Consider the following 25113-nt stretch of genomic DNA (forward strand, 5'->3'; position numbering starts at 1 on the left):
GAATCTGAAAATGAATAACAGGAAAAGTGACACATCTTCACTCATATGTACACTACTGAAGTTAATGTTATAAAAACTCACCTTTTGTCAAATCTTCACTTTCAGGACTTCAGTGTAGATTGTGTGAGGATCAATGAGGAGTCCTATCTTTTATACTTTACTTCACAGGGAGGGACTCAATTATTAGATGACTGAAGATAAGAAAGGTAAACCTGAACATCATTAACTTATATGTACTTTAATGAAATGTGTTGGTTATCAAAAAAAAAAAACATCCTGGTCTGAAGCATGAACACTTTTTTGTTTGATCACTTATGCCATGTTTTATGTATGTTAAATGTATAACTCAGTTTTAACAATAGATTATTGTTATTTTATATTGCATGGTAACACTTTATTTTGACAGTCCACTTTAGACATTTTACTACATTTAACACTTTATTGTGATGATCCCTCAACAGACATTTAACTGACTATAAGTATCTTTGCAGGTGCATATCAACTTATTACACTAACCATAATCTCTTCCCTAACCCTTACTGTCTGCTAATATGCTAATGACAGTTAATTAACACATAGTTGCAAATTAATGAAAGTAGTTGCAAAGTGATTTATAGTTAGTAGTATGTCTAAAGGGACTATCAAAATAAAGTGTAACCTATTGCATTTATTGCAAGTATTTTATATTAATATATTGCATATATTGATTTGTTTATTTTAATATTTTCTGTGTGTTTCATCAAATCAACAGACAAGACAGAGCAACACTGCCCTCCCTATGACCCTGATTGGTCCTGACCTGATTCTGACTGTATTAAACAAGCTAATTAAACTGATGATGGCAGTGAGCATTACCCAATCAGAGGTGGAATAGCAAGAGTCTTTATAGAATGCAAATTTATTTTTGACAATCCAATATTTAGCTGATCATGATACCTGCTCATTATTACCCACATAAACACGACTACTTCTCTTGCTTAAACAAAAGTCAGAGCTTTGTTTTCCAGGGGGGGGGGGAATAATTGTGACACTCACGTTCCCGTAATTCTGTTTTTTTAACAAATCAGAAGATGTCTCAACATTCCTGAAGGGTTTCCAGTTAATTGTGCAATACACATCAGTCATTTATCCAACATTCTGAAGCTGAGACTACCACCAAGCTTCTGAAAAATGTATTTAAACTAGTAGCTTTATTAATTGGATCGACGCTACTGCCCAACACTGTAAAAACACATTGTATTATACCAAATACACAAAATAACGTTGTTTTTAACAATAAAATAAGTGGTCTTTGATATATGCAAAATAACTTCAAATTTAAAATAAAATTGAAAAAACATACCTTTATTTTATACCTTTACATAAATTGTTTATTTAAAAGATGAATTTCTATGAAGACATATCAGCACATAAATTTAGTGTATTTTTTGTAAAAAAAAATAAAAGTAGTAATGAAAATAAATATAACATTTATTTTATTTGAGATCAGTTTGAACAGTTTTTCACATATAAATAGTAAAAACACTCATTAGATCAGTTTTACAGGAACACTGTGTGTACTGTACATTTATATACGTGGCAGACACTTTTATCCGTTGTGACCCCAATTTGACCCCAAACATAATATGAGGGTTAAAGGAGTAGAAACCATTTAGAAACATTTTAGTTTGTCTTCTCAAGAAGTCAGAAGTGGATCACATGATCTCCAACATTATTTGAAACTGTATGGTAAAAAGAAAAAAACAATCAAATGATAAGGATCATGTGAGCATGTGATCTATTTGCTAGTCAAATAAATGTTTGTTTTATTTAAGCACATATCTAGATAAGTCAGTTGAACTTGTTCATATATTCAGAAAAGGTGTGTTTTCTTATGAAAAGTAAATTTTTACTGTATTAGCCTGTAGACATTGATATGCTTCTTGGGAAATGATCATCTGAGTATGTGATGCTTCTAAATAAGTGTATAATTTACCACAGAGGTAAATTAGTTTAACGTTAATATTTACAAATCATGTGTACATTTTATGAAAACATGATCGTGGACACGGCAACATTAACAATAACAGAGATTATGTGATAACTTCTTCACCGTTTTCACTCAATATAAGTGTGTTACTGTAAACACATTGCTACAAAAAACATGACCCAAGTCACAGGTTAAAAATATTGTAAGTGACAATCATTATCATGTCATGTTTATAACGCTGAATTTACAGTAGAATATTCCTTTGCATTGATTAAATATTTTTATTTTAAGAAGGTCTAATCTGTCAAAAATAATTTCACTTAAATGTAGAGCTTTGTAGGACCTCTGCAGAATGAAATCTTTACACATTTAAAACAAAAAAATTGGGAGCTCAGGACATTACCTAGGATTGCAATGAGGGGGAAAATCTGCCCAAATTCAGCCCAATTATCTTGTGGTGTGTGGGCTATTTCATAAAACTTGCTTGGAAAAGCAAGGATTAAAGTTCCAAACCTGACTTGACTTATTCTAAAAATAAGGCTAGGCTAAAGCGGTTTCATAAAAGGTAAATGAAGTCTTTCAGGCATTTATCAGCAGCACAGCTTCACTCCTGCAGACGAACTCTTGGTCACTGAGAGATTTAGGATTTAACACTCAAGGTAGAGGAGTGAAATGAACAACGCCCTCCTGTGGTGATCTGTGTAAATTACATCGCTGTTCAGACTATAACGACACTTTATAGATTTAAGATTTTTAAACTCAAGGTAGAGGAGTGAAATGAACAACGCCCTCCTGTGGTGATCTGTGTAAATTACATCGCTGTTCAGACTATAACGACACTTTATAGATTTAAGATTTTTAAACTCAAGGTAGAGGAGTGAAATGAACAACGCCCTCCTGTGGTGATCTGTGTAAATTACATCACTCTTCAGACTATAAGGACACTTTATAGATTTAAGATTTTTAAACTCAAGGTATAGGAATTTCCTGCAAAGGGATTATCCTAGTCCCAGACTAAAATGCATGTTGGAGCTACCTTAAATTCAAAACACCTTGTGCTGACATATGATATCTGTGCTATTGTTTTGTCTCAAAATACACACCAGTATTGTATTTTGTAAGGTTTGTTTGTAAAAACTACTTAAATGCCCTAATATATACTAAGGCCTAGTCCTGGATTAATCAAAACCCTGTCTGGAAAACCACCCCTTTATCTTACAAGCAGTGATGCAAATGATTAGGTAATTTACTGGTAGTGACCAGGGCCGGTTTTTGCTATGGACAATGTGGGCGAACGCCCAGGGCGCAATCTCTGTGAGATTTAAAAAAAATTATATCAAAACAGTTTTCTAGACTACTAATCAACTTGCGACTGCAAGTCCCTCGCTCGCCTTGAGGGGGGTGAGCGCGGGATTGACTGATCCCAGGCACCCCCTTAAGGCGAGCGAGGGACTTGCAGTCGCAAGTTGATTCCCCGCCCCCTCCCCCGTGCCTCTTCTGACACGCACACAACCTGTGTATCTCAGCACTTACTTGACATGGAAATGAGTGGTAGTCTAGACAACTGTTTTGATATAATTTTTTTTTTTAGGGCGCTCGTGCCCCCTCACAGAGATTGAGCCCTGGCCGTTCGCCCACATTGCCCATAGCAAAAACCGGCCCTGCGCACTAGGTTGTAAGCACTCCATAGTCAAGATAGTACTTGACCGTAATTATTTCAAAATGGTTGGGATGAGAGGATCTGAACGAAGATGTTATTTAGTTACCGGTAATGGATGCAGAGCCGTAAGCCCCCATCATTCTTAGCAACTAAGAAAAAGCTGGAAGCTGCGGGTGAGGTATATGTGTGTATGTACCCCTGTCTAAGTGCCTCCTCGATGTACTCCTCCATGGCCCGTTCTGGTGTGGATAATGGATAGATCCTACCTCTGGGTACGGATTCACCTGGGAGGAGATCCGTGCAATCCCATGGCTTTTAAGGTGGTAGCCGGGAAGCTCAGAAACATTCTGGTTGGGACTTTCTATAAAAGTGGTACATACAGGAACAATGGAGGGTGATGTGAGACATACTAGAGGTAGTTGATAGAACCAGGTTGTCATAAATGGAGAACTCCACTTCTTGACTTCTCCGGTTACCCATGAGAGCTTTGTGTGATGTTGAATCTGTCACGGACACCCTAGGATGATGTCCGATTTGGAATTCTCCAGAACCAGAAAGTTAATGTTCTCCTGATGCAAAGCACCCACTGTCAGAGTTACGGATCCAGCACTGAAGTGGATGGCAGAATGATTTAGTGGTCTCCCCGTTATGGATTGCACCTGGAGGGCTTTTTGGTTTTGGTTATTTCGAGAGATTCACAGAGCTGGGCGGAGAGGAAGTTGATAGCTGAGACGGAATTGAGGAGGGCGGAAACTGAAAGAAATTGATGATGGACAGAAATCAATACTTTGAATTTGTTTGTAATTGTGGCACTCACCAAATTGCGAGGAGGACAAATGGGGTACATTGGGATAGAGTGCCACACGTTTCCAGAATAAAGGCAGAGACCCATAAATAGCCATCTGTGTTGCTCTGACAATGTGAGGAGTGTAGAATCCACTTGCATGGTTGGTGGAGGAAGGCTGATGGGTTGCCGTCTGTGTAGAAACATTTCATAAGGTGCTGGCCAGTTCTAATGAAGAGCTGAATGAACTTTTCCAAACCAAAGAGATTGTCGTAGGATGCAAGATTCAACCGCAATGTGGAGTTAAGTCCGTTGTGACAGGCGGTGTGCAGAGCGTGGTCAGTAACATACATCCTCCCCTGTTGTAAACATTACAACTCATTCCTAAAAGATAAACCTCCATCTGGGCATATATATATTTTTTAAATGCGATTTACATAATGAATAGGACTGTACCATGGGACTTTCCTGTTGTCAGAGTGAACTGGCCTATTTATTGCATAGAAGGGATGTGATGAAGGCTATTTTCGACTGGTTGGTGGGGAATTGATGCGATTGCATCTCAAAGACTAGCGTACATTGGAGAAGAAACCTGGTGCAGTCCTCCACAGAATGAGTGGGGCACCGGGCTGGCCATAGGGGATGTGGTAGCGGTTGCAGAAGAAACCATTGCTTTGACTGGTGGTGTGTTGGATGAGTTGGTTCTGTTAAATATCCACAAGTTCCTGGATCAGGACATTTGGGGAAGTGCTCATATTTATCTTGGTTTTGGTCTGGTCCTCTGTAACGTTTTGCAGACAGAGATAACAACAGAGGTTAGTGTTAATGTGTATTTATTGATAAATGATCACTGATGGATAACTGGAACCAGATAGCAGCAATGGTAGCAGATATGAGCTGTGTCCCAATTCATGGGCTGCGACCTTCTAAGGATGTATTTTAAGACCGATTGCCTCACAGCAGCGCGACTTGAGGCTAGTAAGGCCGTCCCATCCCAATTCAAAGGATGCTTAGAATGAAGCCTCAAAATGTGTCCTTATTTCTCCGCGCTGGTAAGGATAGAACAAATGGATCCTTAACAGCCGAGGCTATCCCAAGATTCATTGCGCGCCTGCAACGGCTGCATATAGTGGGTGGATATTCTAAAATAAACAATTAAAACCTTTATTAAATACAAGTGTGTATTTACCAGCAAACTTTTTTCTTGTCACTGTTTTAGTATTAAGTTATGTTTTGTATTAATACTATTCTGTTCATGTACGTATATGTCTAAGGTTGATTAATTTGATATACTGTTGAATAGTTTTATCTACATCAACGTGTCATATTTTCTAAAATAAATAACAAAAATTCGGATTGTACCCCCTCTGAGGGTACAGAGCTCAGGTTCAGAGCTTCCTTTGGGGACAGCAAGCCAAGTTTGTTTACCATTAATCATTAAGACTGATTAATGGTAAACAGATGATCTAGTGAATTAACACATATTAAAGACAAATGCTCAGCAAGCCAATGCTTAAAAACACTTGTGGGCGGTTTCCCGGACCAGGATTAGCTTAATCCAGGACTAGGCCTTAGGGCGCACTCACACTATCCAAACCAAACCGAGCTCGGGCGCGTTTGACCCCACAAAGCCTGGTTTGTTTGACTAGTGTGATCGCTCTCTTCTGCGCCCGGGCGCAGATTGGTTAATCGCGCCGCGGCTGGGTTGCAGAGGTGGGCCGGAGCGTGGTTTACTTGTGCTCAGGCGCGGAAGGCTGTTGTGTGAGCGCAATCGCGCCCGAGCGCGATTCAAAAAGTGAAGATGTCAGTTGCGCGACCACTCACCTTCATCTGCCTCCTTAAAAACCTTTTGATGCGCGCAGCGGGGTTACGTGAATGTCCGAGCTGCGCATGTGACAGATCAACTAAGCAATATGATAACGTGAGAGGGCTGTCTGTAATCGCGCACAAAACGACTCCGAATAAAAAACACAGACTTATCATTACGGTGGGTTCCAGTGTTAAGAGAGAGTTTTACTTCCTGCTTTTTTCAAAACAATCGCATCTTAATGACGAAAGCGCGCCCGGACTCAGATTGATAAAAAGTACAGTGTGAGTGCGTGCACCTGGGGGAGTAGGGAGGGGTGACAATCGCGCTGGGGCTTGGTTTGGATAATGTGAGTGCGCCCTTAGTTTAATTATAATATAACTAGTTTTAACAAACATGCCTTACTATAAACATTACCTGTGTGTATTTTGAGGTAAAACAAAGGGGACTGATGTATTTTAAGATATGTAAGTGCAAGTTGTTTTCAGTTTGGAGAGCTCTTAAAAGTGTTTAAGTCTAGGACTAGTCTAATCCCTGTCCGGGAAACCGCCCCTTGAAGTTCTAATAGTTTCAAGCATGCGGTGGGCCGTTAGGACCAGCAGGGCCTTCTCTGCTGGCCCTATAAAAAATAAAAATATTGTAAAGTGTTAAATGTTTTTCTTTAGTATGCTATTTACTTCTTTTCATTGGCGTAATGTCCGCAAAATTGCAAAATTCGTTAGTTTTGTTAAAGGTAGGGTAACAGATTTGATCCTGAAACATTTTTAGTTATGCTGGTTAAAAGTCTCCTCACATTCTGATAGCAATCACTGTGTTAAGTTGTTTAAATGTATTTGTAAAAATTGATGTCATCTGTGAAAGGCGTAGGACCAAAAAATGTTCAACAAATCATAGATTTCGGTCCGAACGGACGTTTCCTTTTATGTCCCTCATACGTAAGCGTAATTTGAATTCCCACCGCGCAGCGAGTCCACGCAGAAACCATACGTCATCGGCGCGTTCACGGCTCTGTCTGTAAACAGCGAGAATAGCAAACTTTTCTGCTGAATTGACAACCTACACAGGAGCAACAAAACTAAATGCATCTTTTATAACAACAACAGCAAAAACTGCCTGGATCAGCAAGAGCAAAAACCCAAATTAACATCGGTAACTTTACTGCTTTACCACGAGATGCAAACAGCTACAGGAGGCAAAGGGTCTGAAAGGGTCGTTGCACTGTTTATTTTGGTAAGGTAGGTACGCGATATGTTTGTATTGAGATGGATTCAGATATTCTACTTTGATGAAACATTGTGTTGCTTATGAAATTTGTGTTCGTTTTCCGGATTAGCATAACGATATAGTTACTACGTCTACACAACTGAACGTGTGCTTAAACTAAATCTGATGTAAACCAGTTGTTTATGTTGGTTATTTTGGAAGTGTTATTCACTTTGTACTGCAAAGTTTTCTCACTGGTGAATGAGACATGAGACGTGACCGTCTGATCTGTGCGTGTTCATGTGTTTGGAAAGAGGCGTGACTTTGGATGGCGATTTGACTTGAGGGTGGGATCGGGATTTCATTGCTAGGCGGCTACCGTTAGCATTTTTCAAAATGTGTTACCCTACCTTTAAGGTTGAACCGCAGTACCCTCAAAAATTCACATAAAAATCAGCTTAGTCAGCTGGGACCAGCTCTACAGATACTGCTAGGCTTTTGTTGAAGGACAACACATCTGATTTGTTACAATCATTAGTGACAGAAACATCAACCAATCAATGCACAGCGCTACCCCTAACGCCTGTCGTCAATTTCCAACGTGAGCGCGAAATTCAGTTTTTAAAGAAAATGACACCCGCTGTTGCAGATACACCCAATCTTGTTGCCCTCAGCACAAGTTATTTTGTTGGCCGTGTTTACTTTTTAATACGAGTAAAGGGACATGGAATGATTCTGGCTTTGACAGTCTGAAACAGCTTCAAGAAGGCAGCTCTTAAACACCAAGGCTCCGAGCGCCATAATAATGTCAGTCGTGCATTTGAAAACTTTTGGTGAATGTCGTGTGGATTTGCAACTTAACGAGTATAGAGAACAGGAGATCAGCGTTCACAACGAGAGGGTCAGAAAGAACCGGGACATTCTGAAGCGTCTTGACTGTGTTCTCTTTTTGGGACGGCAAGAATTATCAAGGGACACGAACGATGAATCCAGAGATTCGCTAAACAGGGGTAATTACTTGGAATTGTTAACGCTATTAGCGGAGCATGATGCTGACTTGCGACAAACAAACAAATTTGGTGGCAGTTATGGTGGATGAGACGACTGACTTCAGTAACACAGCGCAGCTCTCAAATGTACTCAGGTATGTGACTGAAAAGTGACGCGTGAGTGCTTTACTACTTGTCGAGTATTGTATCATGCAGATTGTGGTTTGTAACTGATAATAAGCATTATTAAGGGCTTATGCACATTGTTATTGAGTGGTTCGTGTTGCGCTGATAGATAGTAGCCAACTGTGGCATGTGGATGTGACACTATGCACACAGTGTGCATTGGGGGATTACATTTATTGATACATGCAGTGAAATTTAGTCCTAGTTCAACCCACCCTTACCAAGCATACTGCTTTAGGCTAATTTTTGATCAGCTGTCATGTTGCTGAGTGCCTGTATGTGCGGCCAAATATGCATATTATTTGCATATGGCTGCGTTGTATGTAATGTATGTGGTTTACATGCTTACTTAAGGCCCTGACTGAAACCCCACGGCACGCCACTGGTTTCAAGTCTTCAAATTTGTGACTGTAGGGCGAAAAGAAGAAAGCGATCAAATTACTAGAATCATTGAGTCTATTTGCTTGTAAAATAAATGTATTTTTTATTTAAGTTAAGATCATAAGAAGATAAGACTTATCTAGATAAGTCAGATGAACTTGTTAATATTTAGAAAAGGTGTGTTTTCTTATGAAAGTAAATTTTCACTGTAGCGTGTAGACATTGATATACTTCTTGGGAAATGATCATCTGAGCATGTGATCATGAGGGGGGACAAAGACAAACACACAAAAAAAGATTATGATTATCACATCTTCACTGTAAACTGTAAACACATCATTGCTACTAAAACAAAATTTCCATCACTTCCCAAGTCACAGGTTAACAACAACATTGTTAGTAACAATTATTATCACGTCACAGATATTGTTTATAATGCTGAATTTACAGTAGAATATTCCTTTGCATATAAAATGCTTTCTTGTTTTAAGAAGGTCTAATCTGTCAAAAATAATTTTTGTTTACTTAAATGTAAAAGAAATCGGTCATTTTTAAAATTTATACAAATTAAGCATGCAGCAAATGCACCCTTGATAAAAAGACCTTTTTGAGTCTTTGCACAATGTAGTCTTTACACATTTAAAAACAAAGAAAAGCTGTTATAAGCTGCACCCTAAAGAGAAATAATTAAAAATATAGCTGACATTCGAATTGACTTCACAAGCTGTGTACAGAACGTCAACAACAGTCCATTTTGTACGGATGCTGTATTGACATCTATATCTTATCTGTCTGTTAAAGATTATTGCACTGATATCTGTTGGGATTAATTTCAGTAACAGTAATCCAGGGGATAATTGATAGTTGAGTTTTTATAAATTAAAGAGTTTAATTTAAAAATAATTAATACAAACAACTATTTGGAAAACAAAAAGGAGCATTTTATTAAATGTTCAGAGTCATTTAATGTCAAAAGGGAGTAACAAAAACAGTGGAAGCAAACTAAAAATATCAGGAGGGGTTTTTGCCCAAAATAATAAACAAAACCCTCCACCTAAGGGTATTAAATCTGCTAATTTATTGAGAAAATAAAAGACAAAAAAAAACTCTGCATCCCTAACTAGGGAAAAAACTGGATAAAATGTCATACAAAAAGTAAAAGTGGGCACCCACCTCCTTACAGGCTTCCAGGTTAACAGAAGAAAAAGTTCAGGAAAGAAAATAAAGTTTCAAATGCGCTTCAACTCAGAAACTCTCAACAATGTTAGTTGATTAAAACTCTTCAACAAGTATATTCAAAATCAACAGTGTTTATAAGTTTCATGGGAACGTAACAAGCTGTATTGTCCCTTTTACTTATTTGAACACATAATCGACATGAAATGACACATTTAATAAATATGGGGTCCATGCACCTCCACTCTATGGGTCCTTGACCTGAAGATATTTGTACAAGCTGCTTTACCCAATGATGTGTAATATGAGCAGCATGAGCTAAAAAGACCTTACATGTGCAATATTGCTCTGATATCTAAACTTCAAATGCATCTAAAATTCTGGCTTTCAGTTTCAGTTCTTAACCATCTATTAATATTTTTCCATTCTCAGATATAAATTGTGTTAGCAACGCACAAGGTTATGTTTTTGATTGCAGGAAACACACATGCTTATAAAATGTAAACACTGTAATGCACTGTTAGTCGCTTAAAAGCGTCTGTCAAATATGTTAATGTACACAACCGTCTGTTTTGTCATGTATATTTAAGCATATCACTCGAGTAGGAGTGTGATATAGCTCTGTATTATCACAGCTGTTATGAGGCCAGACGCACGAGGCTGTAGGCGATATTGCCTTTATAACAGTTCGACGACACAAGTTTTAAAAATATATATATGTATAATATTCCAATCTGCAGTATATTAGTAAAGATAGCTACCTATTTGACCATTTGCCTAGAAAGATTCGGATGTGAGAACATCAGTGTTCGCTTTCCCCGCTGACCACAGCCTGATATGTGCTACATCCCTGTCTCTGATGTATCCATGTTTGATGGTCAAAAATGAAATATTTATTTGTTTAGGGTTTATCAAACCAGCAGTATTTGGTCTCATAACTCTATTACTTGTTTATTTTATTCATATTTAGCATTTATGTTATTGATTAAGCGAGGTAAAAGTAAATAAAAATATATTTATATACTATTTGTGCCACCCATTGATCGAATGCGAGACTCCAGTTCCGTTAACAGATGTTTATTAACACCGTAGAACTAAAGGTTCAAGTAAATAAAATAGATAACATTAAATATTGCAATCGTTACATAAATAACAAAAAATACAGAATAATACTGACCACTTTAGCCTGCTTATCAACCAACGGCAGAGTACTTTTCCAGAAGCAATCTTCAGTCAAAAAATGTATTCTTCAGCTTATACACAGTTGTAGTAAACACCATGAATCATGGATTATAAAGAATAAAAAATTAAACTAGACAGGTATCACTGCTACATGTGCGCTTGGTCTTTTCGCTTTTCTTCTAGAGCTTACCGAAGCTAACAGCCGCTCCTTCCTGTTTTCGGCATGTCAAAATAAAAGTATTTGCTCATTTCAAAATAAATTCAAAAGGCAGCTGCATTTACACTCCCACCATCACACTATGGGCCCTATTTTAACGATCTGAAACGCAAGTGCGAAGCGCAACGCGCAAGTGAGTTTGTGGGCGGATCTTGGGCGCTGTTGCTATTTTCCCGGTGTGAGAAATAACTCTTGCGCCGGGCGCAAATCAATAAGGGGTTGGTCTGAAGTAGGTTCATTATTCATAGGTGTGGTTTGGGCGTAACGTCAAATAAACCAATCAGAACGCTAGCCAACATTCCCTTTAAACGCAAGGGCGCAAGTTCCATGGCGGGTTGCTATTATTATGACGGATTTACCAGGCGCACGCCAGGAGCGGTTCACAGCCGAGGAGACCGACGTCCTTGTACGGGGGAATCCCACGCTTGCCAGCATAAATCGGGCACGCCGTGTAACGGGAGGTGGATCTGCCTCAGGACTTGACGCCAGCAGAGGACATCGCTGCGTCCACCCTCACCGCTGAAAGGGTTTGGGGGCTTTGAAATCGGACCCAAGAAACGCAAGCAAGGTCCAACCCCAAAGTACTCTTACAAATCAAGTTCATATACATTAAGGTTTCTTATGAAAACATTTTAATTATTATTTACATAAAATAAACGTAATACAGCCACACAACAAAGTTATGAAAATATTTTAATCGTTATTTGCATGAGAATAAATAAAAACTATCACCACAATGCTCACCACTATGATTCCCCTTATCTCGTGTATTAATATTTTTAAGTGTAACAATTTATGATTTGCAAAAATAACTGTTGCATCTGTGTAGATTAGATAAGCAAAGTGTATGCGCGTTGTGCATGCTATACATTATGGTCAAGCATGCGCCCTTAAAATAGCATAATGAACAACGCGCAACGCGCCACTGACTTTAAACTTTTTTTTTCTGGTCAGTGGCGCAATTGTTTTTTGAAACTGCAAAATAGCATCAGGGATGGTTTGCGCCGGAACACGCCTCTTTTTTTGTGCTGAACCACCCAGGGAGCGCAAGTTCATTCCCTAGTTTGCCGACGTGCTTCTGTGACGGGAAAAACCCGCTGTGCGCCGGGGCAAAATACGAATGATACATGCGTCACGGACAAAGTCAATTGCGCTGGGTGCAAGATAGAGCCCTATGTGTGATTCACAACAAAGATATACATTGTAAACAAATCTTTTGAGGTAAATACACCTTCTAATAAAACAAAATAATGTAACTGAAGAGCTAACTTACTTATTCAGCCTCAAGCAATAGTACTGTTTTGTGTATTGACCTTTCTAAGTAAAGTGGCTTATGTGTGCGTCTGCCTTTGCTATCTAGTGTTGTGTCACTAAGTAAAAGTTTGAGTTTTCTGACTCTTCCGTCAGTTCCTTGGACGACTTCAACTACCTTCGCCAGCTTCCACTGATTTCTTGGTGTACTATCATCTTGCAACAGGACAATATCATTCACTTTAGCATTTCTCCTGTCCTTGCTCCATTTGCTTCTCTGCTGCAGATTCAGCAAATACTCCTTTCTCCACCTGGTCCAAAATTCATTGGACAAGAACTATACTCTCTTCCATCTTTTCTGAAGATAGAGATCTTGTCTTACAAACTCACCAGGTGGTGGTGCGATTATTGACGATTTCATTGTCAAGATGTGGTTTGGAGTTAGGGGTTCAGGTCCTAATGGATCATTGAGATTTTCTGTAGTCAATGGTCGACTGTTCACTGTAGCCATCACTTCGTATAGGAATGTTCTTAATGAAGAGCTGTCTAATCTTCCAGCAGACTGGTCCAAGATGGATGTGAGGACACTTCTCACGGTCCGAATCTGCCTTTCCCAGACGCCACCCATGTGACTGGAAGCAGGTGGGTTCATGACAAAGTTGCATCCTAGCTCTTTCACACGTTCTTGATCCATTCTTTTCATTAAATCTTGGAATTCATTGCGTGCCCCCACAAAGTTTGTGCCTTGATCACTTCGTAGTTGACTCACATTCCCTCTTATAGCAATGAAACAGCGCAATGCATTTAGGAAAGCATCAGTAGAAAGGTCATCCAATACCTCAATGTGGATGGCACGTGAACACATGCAGGTGAATAGAAGCCCATATTTCTTCAGTTCTTTCCTTCCGTCTTTGACATAAAATGGTCCGAAGCAGTCCATACCACTATAGGTAAATGGAGGGGTAGCTTCCATCCTCTCTGGTGGAAGATCGGCCATTTTTTGTTCCTGATTACACTTTCTGAGTTTTCTGCATTTGATGCATTTGTAAATGAATGATGACACTTCACTACTAAACCCTAGAATCCAAATCCCACTGGAGCGCAGTTCATTCATGGTCATTCCACTACCCTGATGCTTCACTTTCTCATGGTAGTGCTTTATCAACAATCGAGACACATGATGTCCTTTGGGAAGGATAGCTGGGTGCTTGACATGAGGGTGGAGTGTTGCTTGTGTCAATCTACCTCCCACCCTCAGGATATCTTGGCTGTCCATGAAAGGGTTCAACTTGTGCAGTTTGATTGACTTATTCTTTTGTACATCTTTCTTTTGTTTAAGAGCATTGATTTCATCACTGAACGCTTCTACTTGAACTGCATGGATTATAAATCGCTCAGCCTCCAGTCTTTCTTCCAGTGTCATAGCTTCATTGGATCTTGTTTTAAGACCTTTCACCTCCTTTGCAAGACGCTTTAGTCTTGCTATGGCTCTTACAACTCTTTTCCAATCAGACAACTTCTGAAGTCGGTCTGCTATGGACCTTACCTCATTTGCTTCCGTAGTAAGAACTTGTGCTCTTTTGATTTCTGGGTCATCCTCATTGAGTTCTATCTTCTTGAACTCTTCTTCCTTAGGGAGGTCCTTTTGCCACAAGAAACTAGGTCCCGTGAACCAATTAGACTCTACAAGCTCCTTTGCCATAAGTCCGCGAGAAGCATGGTCAGCCGGGTTATTTTCAGAGGCAACATATTTCCACTGACTTGGTTCTGTGCTCGATTTGATCTGCTGGATCCGATTGGCTACAAACACATGAAATCGCCTTTCATCATTGGTGATGTAACCAAGGACAACCTTGGAATCAGTCCAAAAGTATTCCTGCAGATTTTCAATCTCCATTTCTCTCCTTAGCAGATCACTTGTCCTTGTGGCCACAACCGCAGCTGAGAGCTCCAACCTTGGGATGGTTGTTACTTTTGTCGGTGCAACCCTTGCCTTCCCCATAACAAGAGCACAATAGACTTCTCCAGACTTCGAAACAACTCTAAGGTAAGAACACATACCATAGCCAGAAACACTGGCATCAGAGAAATGGTGAAGTTCACACTGCTGTACTTCCTTAGCTGGTAATGGTATGTAGTGGCGTGGTATCCCTACCGAAGAAAAATTATGGAGGTCTTGGAGCCATGCTTCCCAACGCGGCCTGAGGTCATCAGAAAGTGGATCATCCCACCCCACCTTGTCTTGGCACATCCTTTGTAGAATCTGCTTACCTTTCAAAATGATAGGTGCCACAACTCCAAGAAGATCAAAAATTGAGGCCACTGTTGACAGTATTGCTCTTCTGGTAAAATGATGCTCTTTTATCCTCACTCTGAACTGGAACTTATCTGAGCTAATGCACCATTGGACCCCAAGAGCCCGTTCCATCTTGTGCTCACCCAAGGCCATGTCCAGATCAGCTGCAACTTCAGCAAGTTCTTGCTTTGGGATAGTGGCAAGAACCCTTTTGTTGTTGGTAATGAATTTATGTAAGTGGAGTTTACCAGTGTTGCAGAGGTCTCTTGCCTCTCTAATAAGCTCAATAGCTTCCTCTTCACTGTCCACACTTGTCAATCCATCGTCAACATAAAAGTTGCGCTGTATAAACCTCACTGTAGCTTCACTAAACTTGCCTTCTCCTTCTGCAGCAAGGTGTTTCAACCCAAAGTTTGCGCATCCAGGTGACGATGCAGCACCGAACAAGTGAACCTTCATGCGGAATACCGACGGTGGAGCTTCCATATTGCCTCTTTCCCACCACAGAAATCTGAGATAGTCTTGGTCTCTTGGTGCAACATGAAATTGATGGAACATCCGCTCTACATCACACATGAAGGGTACTTGAGCTTTGCGGAAGCGACATAAGACCCCTACGAGGGTATTTGTGAGGTCTGGCCCAGTGAGTAGATGCTCATTCAGTGATGTATTCTGGAACTTAGCTGAGCAATCAAATACCACGCGAATTTTTCCTGGCTTTTGGGGATGGTAAACCCCATGGTGAGGGATATACCACGTGGTCTGATTGGTAACCTCTGACTCTGGAACCCTTTCAGCATCACCTCTTGCTATGATGTCCTCCATAAAAGCCACATAATCTTTGCAATATTGATTATCTTTCTTAAGCCGTTTTTCCAAACATCTGAGTCTATGTTCTGCACATACTTTGTTGTTTGGCAGACTTGGTCTCTCTTCCTTAAAAGGCAATGGCATTTCATAATGTTCATCTGGCTTTTGCTTGATTCCTTCTTTCAGCTTTCTCAAGAACTTAATATCTTCTTGCGATATTAGAACGTCTTCACTGAACTTCTCAGTAAAATCTGACTCAAAGATCTTGAGTATATCTTCTGGAGTGATAATTTCCTTGACTTGAGTTCTATAAACAAAATGAACCTCAGACTTGAGCTCAGTAAAGGGCTTGATAACTGGCTGAACTTCTTTTATGATGATACGATGACTCACACCAATTTCATCCTCATGATCGTGATTAACTTTAGTATTACTGTAGCCGATAATGCTCCAACCCAACACAGACCTTTGTGCATATGGCTGGTTTTCATTGCCCGTGATGACATCTCTGGGAAGTAAGGCTTGTGGACAGTTATAGCCAATTAACAATCCTACTTCACAATCAAGCTCCGGAGACATTTCATCTGCCAAATGTTCTAAGTGAGGCCAGGACTTTGCGGTTGTACTTGTGGGTATATGGGATCTGTTTGCTGGTATATAATCTCTGGTATAGGTTGTTGGGAGTTTGATTTTAGTGTCAGAGCTGATGCCTCTTACTTGTAGTCCTTGCACCTTTTGGCTATTCACCACATTTGTTTTTGATGTTATCGTGGACACTTTAAGTTTTACTGGCTCTTTCTTGACACCCAATATATCAGTTGCATCCTTCAGGATGAAGGTTGTGTCGCTCTGACTATCAAGTAAAGCATACACTAAAACTTCCTTGTCTGGTTCCATTGTTGTGGAGACATAGACTGGAACAATTGATGAAGTGTGAGTGCTGCTCTTCTCTTGAACAACTCGGTTAGAGGTAGCTTGCTGTATTTCAATTGATTCAGACTGTTGATTCCCGTCTCCTTTGTTTTCATTTGGCCTTTCTTGTTTTGATTTTACTCCTTGTTCTTGGTCTTTCTTCCCACGATCTTGATGTAGGCATGTAGGGTGGCGTTTTCCACACAAGTCACACACACTCCTGGATGTGCAAGCTCTGGAGTTATGGCCGATCCTAAGGCAGCCAAAACATAATTTCTCCAGTTGGACAAACTTAACTCTTTCTTCAACTGGTTTTTCTCGAATCTTGAGACATTTATGGAGAGTATGGTCTTTTTTCTTGCAAAACAAGCATGTGATGTTTGTCTTCTCAATTGTGTTAGTAGTGAAAGTTTTTGCACTAAAGTTTTGATTCCGTTGAAACTTAGACTGATCTCGTTCTGTTGGCTTTGATCTTTCTTGGTCAGTTAACTTCACTGCATATAATGATGTGATGGGGTTGCATGCAATTCGAGCCTCCATGTTGAGAAATCTCACAAAGTATCTGAAGTCAGGGAACATTTTGTGTCCATCTTGATAAATTGTGGCTTCTCTGTTCCAGCGTGAGCTCAACCAATCCGGGAGCTTGCTAGTAATCCTTTGGTTTTCCACACAGTCGTTGAGTGTTTGTAGACCTTGAACATATGGCATAGCTGATTCCACACTGCTCAGGAAATCAACAAACTCACAAAGACTTTCGCTGTCCTTGGGGGCAATTTTATGCCATGTATGTATCTTATCACGGTATGACTTGGCAACTATAAATGGATTATCAAATCGGTCTTCAAGTATATCCCAGGCAGCACGATATGCTGTTTCTGTTCCTACAAGGAAATGGCCTTCTATAGCTCTCTTGGCAGAGCCACCAACGTACTTACGTAAAAAGAACAGCTTTTCTTGAGCTAGCAGGTTCTTGCGATCAATCAGAGTAAAGAAGGAACGCTTCCAATCATTGTACTTAAGAGGATCTCCTTTGAAAACATCAGGTTCTGGGATTGGAACTCGATTAGCCGTGATTGCTTCAGCAAGAGTTCTCACAAGGTCATTGGAAGCTTCATGTGAGGTTGAAATGACTTGAGTGGGAGGAGCTTTAGTGGTAGGGGCTTGTTGCATGAGTGGAAGTGCAGTTGCAGGGATATCTTGACTTACAGGGATGTGAGAAAATGTGGCTGGCTGTGGAACAGAACATGAGGTGTACATGGAGGGAAAAAATGGATCCACCAAAGGGTTAAGTGCAAAAGGTGGATCGCCAGATTCTGAAAAAACCTGCAGTCTTGCTTGAGCTGCAACATGCCCTTTAAGATCTTCTAGCCGTTCTACTTCCCTTCTTTTCTTTTCCAGCTTTATTTTTCTATCAGCACTTTCTGCTATGAACTGAGCTCTCTTTTTAGCAGTCTCCGCTTCAATTTCCTTTTCGTTAGCTTCTCTTTCAGCCTTTAAGATTTGATCTTCCACCTCAAGTCTTTGAATTTCTTCCTTTTGCAGATGTTGTGCATTTGTTATCTTTATCACCTCTTGCGTAGCCACAACTTCAGCTGCCGCTTGTTTAGCATTAAGGGACAGGATGGAAGAGTGTCTGGAAACCTTGGAAGAAGCCTTTGACTTGGCGGTTTGAGCTGAGGAAACACTAGACACTGTGCTGTCAAACACTGATTTAGCATTAGGCCAGACTATGATTTCTGAATCATCACCATTGCGGAAATGTTGAAATTTGTATTTGCAATCTTAGTGAATGCCTGGCATGTGTCATTCATTCTTCGAATGTGAGGTTCAGGACTTGAAATGGCTCTTATTTTGAGGTAAGTATTGTCAGGACTCTGCCTTGAAGTCCAATGTCATGGACTTTTGTGTGTCTGTATTTATCTTGTTTTTTGCACCTTTTGTTATTTTTATAGTCGTCTGTTCATTGTCGGGTCATGCTGTTTTCTGTCATGTTGTCTTGTCTTGTGTGTTCCCTTTTTGGACGCCAGGTGGCGTCCTTTGAGGGAGGGCTACTGTCAGGACTCTGCCTTGAAGTCTTGTTATTTTTGTATTTTGTCATGGTGGCAGAGTTCTGGCAGTCCCTGGCCTTGTGTGGAGGTTCATGCCTTGTTTTGTGTTTGGCATGTGCCTCCGGTGTCTTGTCATTTGTCCCCGCTCCCTCGTCCTCCTGCTTATTGTTAATTATTACTTATTCCCATCACATGTTCCCGCTCGTTATCTTGTTTGGTTTTCTGTATTTAATGTCAGTGTATCTTTTGTTCTGTGCAGGTTCATTTTGTATTGTCTGTGTCATCCAGTATTGTGTATTCCAGTCAAGAAGTCTAGTCTAGTTAATCTGTCAAGTTGTGAGTCTAGTTTAGTGTTTAGTCGTGTCAAGTTCATGTTTAATGTGTTACCCCCTCGTGGACTTTTGTTTTGTCTTGTTTATTATTAAAACCCTTTGTTAACCCCTTCATCGTTCGCTATTGGGTTCATCTGTCCTGCTAATCCTAACAGAATGAACCTGCCAACACTGAACCCAGCGACGGTGTCGGGGTCCGTCGCAGCGCCTCCAGTCACGGTACTGCTGCCCATTGCTGTCCGTCCAGCCCCTTGCTGGTTGACAGAGGGGGAACGCACAGCACTCTTCAGTGCGCTCTTGAAAGCCGTCGCCAGGCCGGAGCCCGCGCATTCCGCGCAGCCGGAGCCCGCGCAGCCGGATCCCCCCGCGCATTCCGCGCATCCCGCGCAGCCGGAGCCCGCGCATTCCGCGCACCCCGCGCAGCCGGAGCCCGCGCATCCCGCGCAGCCGGAGCCCGCGCATCCCGCGCAGCCGGAGCCCGCGCATTCCGCGCATTCCGCGCATCCCGCGCAGCCGGAGCCCGCGCATCCCGCGCAGTCGGAGCCCGCGCATCCCGCGCAGCCGGAGCCCGCGCATCCCGCGCAGCCGGAGCCCGCGCATCCCGCGCAGCCGGAGCCCGCGCATTCCGCGCATCCCGCGCAGCCGGAGCCCGCGCATTCCGCGCATCCCGCGCCGCCCACCGAGCCCGCTCATCAGCTGCAGCCAGTGCCCTCTGTGCATCAGCTGCAGCCACCATTACCCAAGCCCCCTTGGACTGTTTTGTTTGATTAATGTCATGGACTTTTGTGTGTCTGTATTTATCTTGTTTTTTGCACCTTTTGTTATTTTTATAGTCGTCTGTTCATTGTCGGGTCATGCTGTTTTCTGTCATGTTGTCTTGTCTTGTGTGTTCCCTTTTTGGACGCCAGGTGGCGTCCTTTGAGGGAGGGCTACTGTCAGGACTCTGCCTTGAAGTCTTGTTATTTTTGTATTTTGTCATGGTGGCAGAGTTCTGGCAGTCCCTGGCCTTGTGTGGAGGTTCATGCCTTGTTTTGTGTTTGGCATGTGCCTCCGGTGTCTTGTCATTTGTCCCCGCTCCCTCGTCCTCCTGCTTATTGTTAATTATTACTTATTCCCATCACCTGTTCCCGCTCGTTATCTTGTTTGGTTTTCTGTATTTAATGTCAGTGTATCTTTTGTTCTGTGCAGGTTCATTTTGTATTGTCTGTGTCATCCAGTATTGTGTATTCCAGTCAAGAAGTCTAGTCTAGTTAATCTGTCAAGTTGTGAGTCTAGTTTAGTGTTTAGTCGTGTCAAGTTCATGTTTAATGTGTTACCCCCTCGTGGGCTTTTGTTTTGTCTTGTTTATTATTAAAACCCTTTGTTAACCCCTTCATCGTTCGCTATTGGGTTCATCTGTCCTGCTAATCCTAACAAGTATTGTCCATATCAACTTGGATGGTATTGATTGCATTTACAATCTCATCAATCAGATCATCAGCATCATTATTCTTAATGGACCGTTTTAAGCCATTGATATGATACTTCCATCTTCTGTACATCTTTACAAAACTCACATTTAGATCCTTCAATTTGTCATCTAACAGAGCTTTCCCCTTTTCAGTGAGCTTTTGTATACATCCAGATTTCCTAATTTCAGGAGGCATTTGTGTGTCATTCGCACCAACCTGAGATTGTGTGTCCTGCGCTGTGTCTTCAACATCAGCTTGCTCATCAGCGTCCGCTTGCTGTGATAGGGTAGTCTGTTCTGTGTCATTATCTTCTTGAAAGTCTCCATGAGTGACCTCTTCAGTTGGAAGAAATGTTTTTTCCTTTGAGTGTGACCTATTAAATGCAGAGGTTTAAATGTGTTGATATTTGAATGAAATGTATTCAGTTTTCTAATGTGTGCAAGTATGAAATAAAATATAAAAATAAATCTCTTTGATTACCTTAGCTTAACTTTTGCATAATGCACAATAAACACTTCAGTATTATAAGCAACACACTTCAATAAATGAGCAATAAAAAGGCAATTAAAGTGAGAAAAGATAAATAATTTGTCACAATCTAAATATGAAACAACTCACATGTAAGACCAATACTTAGATATAAATCAAAACATCTTATATTCGACTGAAAGAATGGTTAATTTACTTGTCCACTTTGTTTCTTTGATTATACTAGATAATCAACTGCAGGAAGAAATAATGTCCACTGTTGCTTTAAGGAAAAAACACAAATGAAACGTCCGTGTGCTATAATGGCAGTACTTGCGCTACTTTCAAGACACTTTTTCGACGTGCTTGCTTGTTTAGCCTTATCCACTGGCCCCTTTGGATTCACACGAACAATTCACAAAGTGGCTTCCCCTTTACCGCACGTGGCCTGCTCGTCCATCTTCGTCTGCTCGGAGTCTTCACCGATGCAGAAGTGTTCTACTGTGCCGCCCATAGATCGAATGCGAGACTCCAGTTCCGTTAACAGATGTTTATTAACACCGTAGAACTAAAGGTTCAAGTAAATAAAATAGATAACATTAAATATTGCAATCGTTACATAAATAACAAAAAATACAGAATAATACTGACCACTTTAGCCTGCTTATCAACCAATGGCAGAGTACTTTTCCAGAAGCAATCTTCAGTCAAAAAATGTATTCTTCAGCTTATACACAGTTGTAGTAAACACCACGAATCATGGATTATAAAGAATAAAAAATTAAACTAGACAGGTATCACTGCTACATGTGCGCTTGGTCTTTTCGCTTTTCTTCTAGAGCTTACCGAAGCTAACAGCCGCTCCTTCCTGTTTTCGGCATGTCAAAATAAAAGTATTTGCTCATTTCAAAATAAATTCAAAAGGCAGCTGCATTTACACTATTGATCTTCTATTTAATCTTATTGCAGTACAAGCACACTCTTTATTACAGGACTTTGTTCTTGTCAGTACTTTATAAAACAGAATAATTAAGTGTTTTATATTGTAACCAGTTTTTTAACCAAGGTTATTGCTGACCTATGCCTAATGGGTAAGTCCACCTTTGAGTAGGGTATGACACAGCTGGGAAGGGCTCTTAGCCAATCAGATTCAAGAACCAGAAATATATAAATACATATAATACATATAATACATACAATACAAATACCTTCGTGTTTTTCTCATCTCAATAATTATAAACTGAACTTATTGGAAGATTAAATTTTTTCTTATACTTAATGAAATGAATCATGTTACAGTGTCTATATATATATATATATATATATATATATATATATATATATATATTAGTAATCAGTGTACTTTGGAAGCAGAATGACTTGACTCATGATCTCATTATGATCTTAAACTTCACACGTGCATCTTGTGACATCTCATAACATGAGAGGGACACTTTTAATCCATCATAATTTTTGTTTTACAGTTTATTTAGCATGTTTCTCTTTTTTCTTGAAATGATTATGTGGAATAATGAAAAGCTAAAGCATGACAGCAAGTTTAAACTGTAGGACTAACTGTCTAACAAGTATGATCAGATATTAGTGCCATTATAGGTAACATTTACTTAAACATGATCCAGATATGAAGAAATTGTTTTTTTGTGTTATAGTTTAAATGTAAAAACAACCTGTACTTTTTACATGACTAAATTGTGACTCCACAATGCACAAGATTTGCTTTTTAAATGCTTTTATTGATTTGAGAAGTTTTCAGAAAGGTTCAGTAATTTATAAAGATAATTTCAGAGATATTTAAAAGATTTTTAAGACAAGATCAGAAAAATGTATAGGCATGCAGTACAATCATAGTACTTTTAAAACCGATTGATTTCTCATGATCTCAGAGGTTTGGCACAAATGTATCTGAATCTGACTGAACAGGGCTGATCATTCCAGCAACGGTTAGCTGTGGGATAAGATGAAATTAAAATCAGTACTGAATATTACTGTTGAAATAAATACTTATGTAAATGTGATATTTTAGTTTTTTTCTTTTTAATAAATTTACAGACATTTCTATAAAAAGTTAAAGGCATCTCAGTGTAGTGAATGCCCATTTTCTGACAACTTAACTAGCTTATTTCATAAATGCATTCAATTTCTAAGATTTTAATAAAAACAATAATGATAGGAGATCATTCTTACTAGTATAGTTAATCTCCAGGCAGTTCTCATTGCCCTGAAAATTGTCAGGTTGTCCAGAGCACCAGTTGGTAAAGTCAAATTGAGATCCATCAGTCCACAGCCATTGTCCTTCCTAATGAGTGATGAGAGTCAGTAGAAAGAGTTTACTAATATATTCACACTCCATTAATGATATAATTAAATCATTTATATTGTAATTATAAAATCTGTTTTATATTAAAAGCAATAATTTCAGACTAGCGAGTATGCATTTCAGAGCAAAATTATTTACCACTGCAGCATCATGGCCACCAATCCAAACACTAGTGTCAGCAGCCAGCACACTCAGGAGAAAGTTGTTTTCCACTATATTGCGCACAGATGCAAGATTTGCATCAACAGATTGACAGTTTTTCTAAAGAGAGAGAGATTATTTTAGTGAAAATATCAAATCTAATCTGTTTATCTTGTATCATGACAGGACATTGAGTATCCATAAACAATTTCTGAATAACAGTACCTCAGCTGTGGCCCAGTTAACTGGATAAGAGAAGTATTTGTAGCATTGCACACCTAAAGGTGTCCATCCATATGGGCAGTCTTCTTTAGCTATACAGTGAATAAAATATCAGTAATATAAAGTCACATTATCAGTTTTATGTTTCTGTGTAGAAGTGCTTTAAATGTTCCTCCTGTTATTCTAAAGTAATCTAAGTTACACTCCTTTATGGGAACATGTAATGGTAATTTTATGGGAATTTAATCTGGAATATTGGTTACAGGGTTTGGTAAATCTTGTAAATGTCTTGGTTACCTGCTGCATTCCCAACAGAAAAGACCAAGAAAAGAAGCACAAGAGCTCTCATGACTGCCATGATGAATCTGAAAATGAATTAACAGGAAAAGTGACACATCTGCACTCATATGTACACGGCTGAAGTTAATGTTATAAAAACTCACCTTTTGTCTGATCTTTACTTTCAGAACTTCAGTGTAGATTGTGTGATGGTCAATGAGGAGTCCTATCTTTTATACTTTACTTCACAGCGAGGAACTCAATAACAAATGATTGAAGATAAGAAAGGTAAATCTGAATGTCCTGAACTTTTATGTATTTAATGAAATGTGATGGTTATCAAAAAACAAAAAACAAAAAAAAAAAAACAAAAAAAAAAAACACATCCTGGTCTGATGCATGAACATTTTTCTGTTTGATCACTTATGCCATGTTTCATGTATTTTAAAATAACTTGGGCTTAACATTATTATTGTTATTTTATGCATTTCGATAGTCCACTTTAGACATTTTTCTAATTATAAGTAACTTTGCAACTACTTATCAACAACCAAACTTTACAGTATTAGTAGACTGTATGCTTAATATCTATTAACACTTTATTGTGATGATTCCTCAACAGACATTTAACTGACTATAAGTATCTTTGCAGGTGCATGTCAACTTATTACACTAACCATGTTCTGTCCTTCAGGCATTTAAGTTAATTTTGATGCTTTTAATTTGAAATACTTTCAATTTCATGCACACTGATTTTTTTACTAGTTTGTTAACTGAGTAAAAAAACAGGAAGTAGGAAACCATTTTAGAAAGACATTGGAAACAGTTCAGACAAAATTCATCCTGTCTGTTGATTCCTCGGCAGAAGCATCGCTTGTATGTATTAATCTTTGTTCTGACTAAGTTAACTTTTAAGCATTTGATTTTTGTGCTGTAAAAGAAATGTTCATGAAAGCTAAGTGGCTTAGCTAATAATAGTATTTTGCTGTTTGTTTTCTAGTTTCACTCTCT

General features: G+C 39.5%; 1 protein-coding gene across 1 annotated transcript; it reads right to left on the minus strand.

The window, feature by feature from the left end:
* Nucleotides 1-22834: 22834 nt before the first annotated feature.
* On the minus strand, nucleotides 22835-24298 carry LOC135779096 (galactose-specific lectin nattectin-like). Its single transcript, XM_065289750.2, has 6 exons — nucleotides 24267-24298; nucleotides 24121-24188; nucleotides 23827-23915; nucleotides 23599-23721; nucleotides 23328-23439; nucleotides 22835-23088 (listed from the first exon to the last, which is right to left on the minus strand). The coding sequence occupies exons 2-6, from the start codon at nucleotides 24179-24181 to the stop codon at nucleotides 23015-23017; spliced, it is 459 nt and encodes a 152-aa protein (XP_065145822.1). The 5' UTR covers nucleotides 24182-24188; nucleotides 24267-24298; the 3' UTR covers nucleotides 22835-23014.
* Between the last annotated feature and the right edge of the window lie 815 nt (nucleotides 24299-25113).

This window comes from Paramisgurnus dabryanus, chromosome 1, assembly GCF_030506205.2.
Source record: "Paramisgurnus dabryanus chromosome 1, PD_genome_1.1, whole genome shotgun sequence".
Taxonomy (NCBI): Eukaryota; Metazoa; Chordata; class Actinopteri; order Cypriniformes; family Cobitidae; genus Paramisgurnus; species Paramisgurnus dabryanus.